Source organism: Bos javanicus, chromosome 6 (genome assembly GCF_032452875.1).
Source record: "Bos javanicus breed banteng chromosome 6, ARS-OSU_banteng_1.0, whole genome shotgun sequence".
In the NCBI taxonomy this organism is placed as follows: Eukaryota; Metazoa; Chordata; class Mammalia; order Artiodactyla; family Bovidae; genus Bos; species Bos javanicus.
Window position 1 is genome coordinate 15982484 of NC_083873.1, and position 13272 is coordinate 15995755.

A 13272-nucleotide genomic window follows, 5' to 3' on the forward strand; every position below is an offset into this window, starting at 1 on the left:
CACAAATATCATCATCTGCCAAGGGACTTTAATGAGAGGAAAAGTCCCTTCCTGCTCAGAGATTGGGAAGAGTTTATGGGCCAAGTGGGATTTGAGCTATGGGGTCGCACAGAGTCGGACACGACTGAAGCGACTTAGCAGCAGCAGCATAATTCTGGATTAGATCTGATCAGTGGAGAGAAAGAGGAAATGATTTTCAGCCTGAAAAACAGCAAGTGGTATGGCCAGAAAGACAGCAAAGCACTGGGCTCCTCTCCATGAATAAACCCACTTGATCAGAGTAGAGACTTTGTAGGCAACTCAAGGAGTTAAAGCCAAAACAACAGATCGTAGCCAGTCTGGAAGGTAGCCTGTTAAGGTTAGAAATGTTTAAGACATATTAGAGACTTGCTAATGATTTGCCTACTTTTGTGATCAAAGAGTTTTGAAATAATTCCAAAAATTGTTTTGTTTTTAAGTCCGTTTATAGCAGAAAATGTTTAAAGAGAACTACCTAAGATATCAGAATTAAATACTTAAGTTTCTTATAAGTTCTAAACTATATATGCAATGTTTAGAGTATAAACCAAATGGAAATAAAGTAAGTGCTTGTTGATTAAAATAGATTAAATTATTGCACATCCAAAAATAACTATCACATTAAAATGATGCTTTTATATTTATTGAAATTAAAAAATGCTAAAACTAAAATCTTATTTTTGTTAAGAAAAATACACACACACATACATACACAAATATATTAATAAATGCTTATATAAATGGCAGTTTAAAAGTTCATGGGGAGTGTATATTAAACAGATAACAGTATCTCTGAGTAATGGGATTACTCATGATTTTTATGTTTTATATATTTGCAAATTTTCAGAGTTAAAAAATTTTGTCTTATTCATTCTTCATTTTTCTTTTTTAAATACCAAATAAATGTGTGTTGCATTATAACAAGAAAATTTTGTTTTCTGAAAAAAAGGATATTTCAGCGACATTTTGGGTTCCTGGAACAAAAGCAGAATAAAAAAGAAAACTGAAAATAGTTTTCACTTCCACAAAGGAAAAGAGCCTCTTTCTTTTACTGAACAATCATCCAATCATAAAATTGTCTTCATTCCTTTAAGAAGCAGCATTTTGAAATCACAACTTCATAAAATATTATTATTTCTTTATAAAAGGAAGTGGAATGATTTTTTATGGCACCTGCTGAGAAATAATCATTTTTAAATAGAGCTTACCATAGAGATAGGGGCTTCCCTGGTGGCTCAGCAGTAAAGAATCCACCTGCCAATGCAGGAGACCTGAGTTCTTCCCTGGGTCGGGAAGATCCCCTGGAAAAGGCAATGGCAACCCACTCCAGTATTCTTGCCTGGAGAATCCCATGGACAGAGGAGCCTGGTGGGCTACAGTCCATGGGGTCACAAAGAATCAGACCTGATTTAGCGGCTGAAGAGCAACAACCATAGAGACAACATAAATATGTTCTAAGTTTTAAAATGTGTCTACATTTTCAACATGAAATAAAATATGTACAGCTGGGAGAAAGTTTTGTATTGTAAAAGCTGGGAGCAGATTTCCTTCTAGGGGATAAAAAGCCCCACCCCCTTTTTATATCAAAACATTTCGATGGACTGATTTGAAAGTGGATTATGTCAATGATGGGATGGGCTGGCAGTGAAGTTGTTCTGAACAGTGAGATGAGAATCCTGGTTTTACTGAACCTACCCAGACAGAGAGGTAAGGGGACTTAGGAAAGGGTGGGAAAGAAACTCAGAGTGCAGAGGGAGTGGCTGCTGTGTCAGTAACAAAGGGGTGGTAAGGAACAGGGATCTCGGTCCTTGGAATTCCCCAGGCAAAAATTCTGGAGTACCTAGCCATTCCCTTTGCCACAGGATCTTCCCAACCTAAGGATCAAACCGTCTCCTGCATTGCAGGCAGTTCCTTTACCATCAGAGCCACCAGGGAAGTCCCAGTAATGAATAGGGAAGCCAAATATTTTAGTCAATATGGTTAAATACTGTGGTATACTTGGCTGTGACATAATCCCTGACCAAAGCTTTTTTTTTTAACCCTAAAAGCATATTATAAAATTCGGTTTATACGGGTAGTATTTTGGAAGGAAAGAACTGGGGTAATGGTCAACAGAGTGATGAGATCTGGAAAGAGAATATGCACAGAGGCAATACACAGTGTAGAGAGTGACGTCAGCTAGCAAGGCAGAGTAGGCAAATCCAAACACTTGTCCACAAAAAAAAACTAGAAAAGTCAAGCAAGTGTTCAAAACCAACTTTGTCAGAACTCCAGTTATCAAAGTCCCACAGTACCCAAGTGAATGCTGAATGAAGGAAAAAGGCAACTTAAAAATGGCAGGAAAACTGCAGTATTTCTACTTGCCCTTACCCCACCCAGATACCAACTCAGTGGCAGTCTTGAAGATAGCAATCCAGATTCCCAGTGTGGAACTCTAGTCCCCAGTTCTAAATGGAGCAGAGCAGACTTTATTTAAAAAGAAATTGTGTTTGTCTGTTCTAACCTATCCAGGGGCTACTTGAAAGACTGAAGCAATAAATTTGTCTTTTTTTCATCTAACCTGGAACTCAGAGTGGAAAGGCAGCAGGCATTCCTCAAAAACATCATAAAGGCAAGCAAATAAACAATCTACCTCCACCTGAGACAAAACAGTTGAGGCCTACAATAGAGTGCAGAAGCTTGGAAGGAAAAGTTAGAGTTTTAGCTGGAAATTAGGGCATTCAAAAGCCCCTGTGTATCCTGAGGAATTTAGAAAGCAACACACATGCCCAGGCAATAAGCCCAGAAAACACCTAAGAAGACCCTAAGTAGACCTCCAGGCTCAGTGCAAATGTGAAGTAAAAGCTAAGACAGAATTTTCAAAACTCTGGTTAAGTACTGAGCACTGAAGTGCCCCAGCACAGAGGCAATTTGCAAGCTCGGAAGAGGTTTTTTTGTTGTTCTCAATTTCAAGGATTCCTTATTCTTTTCTTTCCTTCTTTCCTTTCTTTCATTTCCTTCTTCCTTCCTTTCTCTTTTTTCCCCTCCCTGTCCATTTCCCTTTCTTTTCCTCTCTCTCTGGTTGCTTGTGTTGAAGGAAATCTTTGTCTAAATCCTAGCTAAATGCAAGGTAAAGAAACCAAGACTTCAGAAATCACACATGACAAAAAAAAACCTTTATAGAAACAGTTTTGAAAAATTAATAAATAGCTATAGTCTACAGGAATCAAGGAAAGCAAACCCTGAGAAGAAGAGAGAATTTGATTTCAAAAATTACAACATTATAATATTAAAAATATCCAGTCTCCAACAAAGAATATGAAGCATGCAATGAAACAAGAAAATATGGCCCATTCACAGGAGAAATTATTTCTGAGGAAGAACAGACTTTGAACTCACCAGACAAAGACTTTAAGTCAAACATCTTAAATATATTCAAATAACCAAAAAAAAAAAAAACGAGGAGGATGTAGGAACAAATAGAGAATATCCATGAAAGATAGAAACTTAAGGAATTAGACTGAAAAGTATAACAAAGAATTCACTAGAGGGTTTTAATAGCAGATTTGAGCAGGCAGAGGAGTAAGTGAAGCTGAAGATTGGTCAATTAAATTATCTGAGGAGCAGAAAGAAGAATAAAAAGAGAAACCATCAGTATACACACAATTGGAATCTCAGAAGGAGAAGAGAGAGTCGGAGAATATTTGAAGAATTAATAACCAAAAACTTCTGAAATTTGATAAAAGATAATGAACCTAGAATGTCCCTGGTGATCCAGTGGCTAAGAATCCGCCCGGCAATGCAGGGGACATGGGTTCCATCCCTGGTCTGGGAAGATTCCACATGCCATGAGGCAGCTAAGCCCGTGCACCACAACTGCTGGGCACATGCACTCTGGAGCCTGTGCTTCGCAACAAGCAAAGCCACTGCAGTGAGAAGCACCACAGCTAGGGAGGAGGCTCCACTTGCAGCACCTAGAGAGGGCCTATATGCAGCAGTGAAGACCCAGTACAGCCACAAAGTAGTTAATTAATTAAAAAAAAAAAAAAAAAAGAAATGTGTTCAACCTCAGTAATTGGGGGAAAATGCAGATAAAACTATTCTTTGATGACATTTTTATATAGCTAATTGACAAAGATAAAAATGTTTAATGTTTTCTGTGGTCAAGAAGATGGAAAATAGGCCCTGTCATATATTGATGACCCCTGGAGAAGGGATAGGCTACCCACTCCAATATTCTGGCCTGGAGAATACAATGGACTGTATAGTCCATGGGGTTGGAGAAATATCAATAACCACAGATACGCAGATAACACCACCCTTATGACAGAAAGCTAAGAAGAACTAAAGAGCCTCTTGATGAAAGAGGAGAGTGAAAATGTGGCTTAAAACTCAACATTCAAAAAACTGGGATCATGGCATCCAGTCCCATCGCTTCATGGTAAATAGATGGGGAAACAATGGAAACAGTGACAGACTTTATTTTCTTGGGCTCCGAAATCACTGCAGATAGTGACTGCAGCCATGAAATTAAAAGACACTTGCTCCTTGGAAAAAAAGCTATGACCAACCTAGACAGTATATTAAAAAGCAGAGACATGACTTTGCCTCTCTATGATGGACAAAGGTCCATCTAGTCAAAGCTATGGTTTTTCCAGTAGTCATGTATGGATGTGAGAGTTGGACCATAAAGAAAGCCGAGTGCCAAAGAACTGATAATTTTGAACTGTGTGTTGGAGAAGACCCTTGAGAATCCCTTGGACTGCAAGGAGATCCAACCAGTCAATCCTAAAAGAAATCAGTCTGAATATTTGTTGGAAGGACTGATGCTGAAGCTGAAACTGTTTCAACAAACCTGAAACTCGAATACTTGGTCACTTGATGCAAAGAAATGACTCATTGGAAAAGATCCTATTGCTGGAAAAGATTGAAGGCAGGAGGAGAAGGGGACATCAGAGGATGAGATGATTGGATGGCATCACCAACTCGATGTACATGTCTTTGAGCAAGCTCCAGGAGTTGGTGAGAACGGGGAAGCCTGACGTGCTGCAGTTCATGAGGTTGCAAAGAGTTGGACATGACTGAGCGACTGAACTGAACTGATATATTGATGATAAGAGTTCAAATCTGAGCAATTTCTAGAGAGAGAAGGGCTTCTCAGGTGGCTCAGTGGTAAAGAATCTACCTGCCAATTCAGGAGACCCAGGTTCATCCCTGGGTGGAGAAGATCTCCTGTAGTAGGAAATGACAACTCACTCCAGTATTCTTGCCTGGAAATTTTCATGAACAGAGGAGCTTGGCGGGCTTCAGTCCATGGGGTCACAAGAGTTTGCAACTGAGCATGCACACTAGAGAGAGAAATTAGCCAATGTCTTTCTAAACTAAAACTGCTCATTTCTTTGATTCAGCAGTGTTACTCCCAGGTAAGTACTGACAAATATACTTAGCATATGGGGGAAATAATGTGTATTATACGAGGAGATTTATACAACACTTTATAATAACAGAACATTGGAAACAATCTAAATTCCCTTTGTTGGCTACTGGTTGTAAATTATACTGGTGTTGGGGGTGCAGAATTAGTAAAGTATGGGTTCACATATACAGTGATGATCTCTGGAAAGGTTCACTGCTGCTGCTGCTGCTGCTGCTAAGTCACGTCAGTCGTGTCTGACTCTGCGACCCCATAGATGGCAGCCCACCAGGCTCCCCTGTCCCTGGGATTCTCCAGGCAAGAACACTGGAGTGGGTTGCCATTTCCTTCTCCAATGCATGAAAGTGAAAAGTGAAAGTGAAGTCGCTCAGTCGTGTTCGACTCTTAGCGACCCCATGGACTGCAGCCCACCCCGCTCCTCCATCCATGGGATTTTCCAGGCATGAGTATTGGAGTGGCGTGCCATTGCCTTCTCCGGAAAGGTTCACTAGGAACTATTAAGTGGTTGACTCTGCGGTAGTGCTTGAGGGAGTGAAGGGATAACAGGAGAGAAATATAATTTTTACAGGCACCCTTTTGAACATGTTTGTAATATTTCTATGTGTTTTCTATTTTAAAAAATATCAATTAAAAATGAAAAAATTTTTTCATCCATTTTACATTCATTATAACAAAACAAGACCAAGAAACTACACCATTGTTTTGTTTTGTTTTGCACTCTCTGAGGCAAAAGTGATGGAAATGACCCTGAAATAAAATTGGAGGGAAAAATTGCTAGTGAAGACCACGATGAGAAGGAACTGAGGCCGCATAGGGCCTAAAACTCTTTCAGTGGAAATGTTCTGATATGACTGTTAACTTTCAGGATATGAGCTGTTTATTCACTTCTGGAAGAAAGACAAAAGTTTATATTGCTTACTCTTTTTGAAACTTTTCCATCTTATTCCTCAGTGTTTTCCAGGGAAATCCTGATTGTACCTGTTGGCCATCCTGATCCAATCATCACAAAATCTCAGTGGCATGTAACCTGATTTAGTTTACTCGCCTACAGGTTAGCTGGAGATCATCTCATCTAAGGTGGGCTCAGCTGGAGTGATTCTTCGTTGCTGGCCTGATCATCTTCTTCCTGTAGCTATGGCAGAGAAGCAGAAGGACAGACCCAGTTGCACAAGTACCCTCCAAGCATCTCTTATGTCACATATGCTGACTTCCTGTTGTCCAAAGCAAGTCACTGGCCAGGCCCAGAATCTAGAAGTAGGAAAACGTACCTCCCCTCTCCGGAGGAAAAGAGAACAGCAAGGATAGGATAAAGAGCAGTAGAACTGGGGCCATAAGCAGTCTACCACAGTCAGCGTCACATTAGCGTCTGTGTAGGATCTTCAGTGTTTATTTGTGCCGTCCCATGTATTTTGCACTTGCTGTTCACAGCAGCTCTGTGAGGATATTCTTTTTATTTTCCACATTTCACAGAAGAAGAAACAACCATCAAGGTAAAGTCATTTACCAAAAATCACACAGCTAGTTAGCAGTAGAGGGGAATTTTCGACGTTTTTACAGCAAAAAGCAGGACGGAAAATGGTGGACTTTTGCTCTACTTGGTCATAATTGATCATTTTTTTCTTTTGTTTATAGGATAATTTTAGAAAACGAGGAAAGTCAAAGGCAGTGAAGAAATCAGAGGTAAAGCTATATGGCTGTATACCAGGGTGGGATAGTAGATTGTTGTTGTGTTTTTTTTTTTTCTTGTTTGTTGTCTAATAACCAACTGTCCATCTAAAATGGCTTCACTGGGAAATTCCCTGGAGGTCAAGTGCTTAGGCCTTTCACCATGCTTTCACTGCCAAGGGTGCAGGATCAATCCCTGGTCGAGGAACTAAGATCCCACAATCCACGTGCCATGGCTAACAAAAAAGCTAACCTGTACTCCTGCCTAGAATAAAAAGATAAAGTTTACAGCAGGATAATTATTACAGCATCACAAATACCAAAGAAATGATCCCCCCTAAAAAAAAAAGAAACAGCAGCTAAGGGAATTGAGTCATGTTTTAGAGATAACTAGGCTATAGTAGTAATCACTAAAAATTTTTGTGCATGTTCCCCAAGTATATGTGAATATATTTATTTATAAATAATATATACTCTACTGTATAAATATACTTTAAAAAATAAAATTTTAAAAACAAGTACTTTAATAATAATCTTACTGTTAATCTTTAATGAAATATCATCAAATACACTATTTTTAAATTTTTTCATTTGATTTTAATATTAGTTGGAAAAGATACCTTACAAAGAGCTGCTGCTGCTGCTAAGTCAACACACACAATAAACACAGGGAAAGTTTCAATGATAATATTCTATGGAAACCTATATTTCAATTAGTCTCTTTAATATTATTGATTGGGGGAAGGTTGGCTTCTTTTCATATCTGATTAGCTTTCTATTTGATTCACGTGGATTGTGGGATCTTGAACCCCATGGTGTGGCTAATGAACAGCTTCTGCTGTAGCTGAAAGTGTAGACTCTGCCATTTTCTTGTTTATTGATGTTGTATTTTGGCATTATTGTCAATCTGGTATCACTTCACTACATGCATCTCTAAATCACTTGTCCATCTGTGAAGATTATTTCAGCTAAAACTAGATGATATAGTCTATAATGTCCCATAATCAAGCACATGAATATGATTCTCCATCCTAACAGAGAAACCTTCTCTTGACCCCATGTTGTTGTTTAGTCACTCAGTCATGTCCAACTCTTTGCAACCCCATGGACTGCAGCACGCCAGACTTCCCTGACCTTCACCGTCTCCTGGGGCTTGCCCAAACTCACGTCCATTGAGTTGATGATGCCATCCAACCCTCTCATTCTCTGTCATCCCTTTCTCTTCCTGCCTTCAATCTTTCCCAGCATCAGGGTCTTTTCTTATGAGTCAGCTCTTCACATCAGGTGGTCAAAGTATTGGAGCTTCAGCTTCAACATCAGTTCTTCCAATGAATATTTGGGACTGATTTCTTTAGGATTGACTGGTTTGATCTCCTTGCAGTCCAAGGGACTCTCAAGAGTCTTCTCCAACTCTCACATCCATGCATGACTACTGGAAAAACTATAGCTTTGACAAGACGGACTTTTGTTGGCATAGTAACGTCTCTGCTTTTTAATATGCTGTCTAGGTTTATCATAGGTTTTCTTCCAAAGAGCATGTCTCCTTTAACTTCATTGTTGCAGTCACCATCTGCAGTGAGTTTGGAGCCCAAGAAAATAGTCTGTCACTGTTTCCATTGTTTCCCCATCTATTTGCCATAAAATGATTAGATCAGATGCCATGATATTAGTTTTCTGAATGCTGAATTTTAAGCCAGCTTTTTCACTCTCCTCTTCTACCTTCATCAAGAGGCTCTTTAGTTCCTCTTCACTTTCTGCCATAGGGTGGTGTCATCTGCATATCTGAGGTTATTGATACTTCTCCTGGTGATCTTGATTCCAGCTTGTGCTTCATCCAGCCTGGCATTTCACATGATGTCTCTGCACATAAGTTAAATAAGCAGGGTGACAATATACAGCCTTGACGTACTCCTTTCCCGATTTTGAACTAGTCCGTTGTTCCATGTCCAGTTCTAACTGTTGCTTCTTGACCTGCACACAGGTTTCACAGGAGTCAGGTAAGGTGGTCTGGTGTTCCCATCTCTTTAAGAATTTTCCAGTTTGCTGTGATCCACAGAGTCAAAGGCTTTAGTGTAGTCAATAATGCCCTCCAATTATTACCCCATTTCTCTGTGCTTCTTGACATCTAATCTTCAAAAAAGTTGCTATGCTCAATTTCTCTTTCTATTATTTCTTGGGGCTTCCCAACCCAGTCTGGCTTGAGTTCCCACATTCTACCAAAATAACCTTTGTCAAGATCCCCATCTTACTGGAGGAGTATCACACAACTGCTAATCATCCCTTCCTTCTCTCTGCCTCTGTGTCACCATTTTCTGTTTATTTGTCTTTTACTTCACTGGCCACGTCTTCTTATCTCCTTTACCAATTCTTCATTATCTGCCTACCCTCTCAACATCATTTGCTCACATCCTCCAGTGGATAAGCCAAAATCTTTCCAGTAGCCAACAAGGTCCTATGTGATCAATCACACATCCCTCCAATTCTCTGGCCTCATCTCCTCCTGTTCTCCCTTCAGTCATTCACAGCCCTCCAGCCACACCAGCGTCCTGGTCCAAGAGCACATCACATATACTTCTACCCCTCAACTTTTGCTCTGGCTGTTTCCTCTGACTGTGACACTTCACCCCTAGATATCTGCATGGCTTACTCACTCACCTTCAGGCATCTGCTCCAAGGACTTTTCCTCAAAGTCTTCCTTGACAACCCTATATGCAAAAACAGCAATCCTGCCCCTCACTCTCCACAATCTCTCTCTTTCTCTTACTGTGTGTTTGTGTTTGTCTCCTTATGTCATACTACATATTTATTCTTTTTTAAAAAAATATTTATTTATTTGTCTGCACCGGGTCTTATTTGGAATCTTTAATTGTGACGTGTGGGATGTCATGCATGTCCTGGGACTGAACCTGGGCCCCCTGCATTGGAAACACAAAGTCTTAGCCACTGGATCACCAGGGAGGTCCCTATGTTTATTCTTTATTTACTTTTTGCACTTGTGTCCCCAGGACCCAGAGCAGTGCCCAGCATATAGTAGGCTCTCAATAAATAGTGAGTGAATATGCTGTGAAGAGCCAATCCATATTCAAATATTAGAAAAGGTTCATTTCTGTCTTTCTACTTTTTCAATAAAACATACAAAGTTATTTCACCCTCTGGGTTATCTTCACATCCCTGGGGTTTATGTAATCCACTTTGAAAATTATTGCACAATAGGAGTGGCTCTCCATCCTTGGGGAGTGTAAGAATCTTTATGGAGCTTGTTTACAGTACAGATTCAAGGTCTCCCCTCAGAAATTCTAACTCAGGAGGTCGAATGCTTGGGTCCAAGAATCTGCATTTGCACAATTACACACCTCACGTGAGTGAGGCAGACAGTCCTAGGCTACAACTGGGAGTAATTTCCATGTATTTGGTATTCTTCTTTTTCAGCTTTAAATTCCAGACTCAATAACAATGGGGAAAAGGCTTCTTTAGCATACTCCATCAGCTCACACATAGCTTACACACAGAATGATTCAGTTTGTCCCAATCTCCCTAGACAAGTGGTTCTCAAGGTTTGGGATTATAAAGACTATTTCTAGATGGCTATCTGTATCAGTCAGTTTTGGCTACACTCCAATAAGAACCAATCCTCAAATCTTAGTGGCTTGACATAAGAAAAGTTAATTTTTTCTCATGCAAAGACTGTGGGTCTGGGTAACTCTCCAGTGAACACGTCCTCCATGTGTTGGGCCAACCTTCTGAGCTGGTTTGATTCTATGGTGCCTCTGAAACACATGCTCCCCTGATCACCATAGCAGAGCAGAAGTAAGTAGCATTGTTGAGCACTGGAAATTAAATGTTTCTACCTGAAACCAATACATGTTACTTCAGCTCACATTTCTGTGGGCAAAGCAAGTCACCACCACATCCAGCCACAAGAAGGAAATGCAGCCTCACCATTTGCTTGGAAGTAAGAGTTACATGAGATTTTAGTAAATAGTATTATGTTTACCACAAAAACAAATCCTAAGAAAATACTTAGATCCACCACTCTACCTTTCACCATCAACTATAGGCAGAATAGTAGCTGTAATTTTAGTTATTACAATCCGTTATTGTAGGAAGGAAGGAAGTTACACAATCAATATAATTTCAGTGATGATTTAAATAATTTTGCTTCTTATTAATTTTAACAGCTTCCACACCCATTGGAAAGATAAACACACATGAATGTATGAGGAATAGTTTATATTCTGTCTACAGCAAAGACTGGTGTAAAAATGCATGTACAAACCCCTTTAATAACGTCCTCTAAGATCATCAGCCTACTGCTTAGACATCGAGGCTCCATGGGCAACTGTGACTTACCCAGTCCCTTTAGAGTTAAAACTTTTTGCCATCAGGTTTTACACAGTGAATAAGAAAGCCTTACTTTTACTGTTTTCCGCCATCACAAATAATTTTCTAACTTTCCTTTGACTATTGCCATTGTCAGCAGCCACAGTGTTGGTATTTGCCATTACCATCAATCTTAAATTTTAAATGGTAATATTATCATAAAATTGATTCCACTTACAATAAGAAATTTTAGAAATAGAAAACTGCCTAATTCCAAAGGCAATCTTCTCCCCCATGCTCTGGTTATACCTTCTCCCATCCCATCCTCAACCTTATTCTAACAATTTTGCCCTTTCTCTCTTAAAGCTCCCATCTTTCCCATTCCGTTGGATTACTGACCTTACCCTTTACTCATGATGAAATCTCACCTAACAACAAAAATCTCTCTTTACTGTGTCCCTTTATGATACTATCTTTCCATTTTTTTCCCCTTCAAAGCCTAACCTTAATGCTTTCTATACTGAAAGCATGATGACCTTCTTTTTCATTTAGCTGTTTTTTACTAAATTAATTCTATATACAATTACAAAGGCAAATAATACCATAGGGCTTAAAATCATGGTGATATTAAAATATTTAATAATTTATTTAACAATTGGTTGGGCTTAGATGGACTTCCCTGGTGGCTCAGATGGTAAAGAATCTGCCTGCAATGTAGGAGACCCAGGTTCAATCCCTGGGTCAGGAAGATCCTCTGGAGAAAGGAATAACAACCCACTGTTAGTATTCTTGCCTGGAGAATCCCATGGACAGAGGAGCCTGGAAGGCTACAGTCCTTGGGGTCAAAGGGTCACAAAGGGACATGACCGAGCGACTACCACAGACACACATAACATTAAACACCTCTCTCACACACACCTCCTCACCCTTGACTCTAACTAGAAACAACTTTCAAACATTTGTTGTTTCTTCTGCTGTTTATATGAGATTCCTTAAAAACATATTCATACAGCCATTCTTTTAACTAATCCTTTGGTTCTTTTAGCCACTCCATCTTCTTCAGAAGTAGTAGGGGCCCCAGTTCCTAAGCTTTTCTGGGGTCCTCTGGGGGGTTATTTGCTTTATTCTTATGGAGTTCCCTCATTAGGTTTGGGTTTCATTGCTCTGTCATGTGCTAAACCTATTACCACCTGCCCATCTGCTTTCCGGCTTCCAACCTTTCAATAATATCCCAAGTCTATAATCCTCTCCCCCATTCTCCTTGGCCTTATTGATTATGCCTTTTTTTAAAATTATATTACTCTCATTTTAATGAAACTTGGAGAGGAGGCAGAAGTTTCTGTAAAGTCTGTGTTCAGTCTCCCATGTCTGAGTACAGGACCAATCAACAGAGTTAGCCCGTGCTTCTGTTCCCATTTCTTCACTGCCCATTCTGGCCTCAGCTCACCAACGTCTGGTCTCTGCCTCTGACATTCAGCTAAAACTTCTGCCTCAAGGATCCCAGTCATCTTTGTTCATCAAATTCAGTGGCCTTTTTTTCTGCTTCCTCTTCTGAAGCTCTCTGCAAAATTAGACACATGAGCAACATCTCTCTGGCTGAAGAGCAAAATATCTTCTGCTTATTCCACATCTTCAGCTACTAAAAAGGGGAAAATTCTCCTCAGTGTTCTTTGTGTGTGTGTGTGGTTTTTTTTTTTTTTTTTTGGTTTGTTTTTTGGGGGTCTTTTTGGTTGTTTGTGTGTTTTGTTTTTCACTGTTCATTCAATGCATTCCAGGCTCACCATGCCCCTGAAGCAAGTCTGAGCAAGGAGACAGAAGCTTCATCTGAAGTGAAGGTCAGAGTCTCTATAATTACT

At 39.7% G+C, this 13272-nt stretch overlaps 1 protein-coding gene across 1 annotated transcript in view; it reads left to right on the top strand.

Moving 5' to 3' along the window:
• CFI (complement factor I) overlaps positions 1–13272 on the top strand; it is a 49880-nt gene that overhangs the window by 678 nt on the left and 35930 nt on the right. Inside the window, exons 2-3 of the mRNA XM_061419401.1 lie at positions 7064–7111; positions 13192–13251. Coding sequence (XP_061275385.1) covers positions 7064–7111; positions 13192–13251 — 108 coding nt within the window. The remainder of the gene's footprint in view (positions 1–7063; positions 7112–13191; positions 13252–13272) is intronic.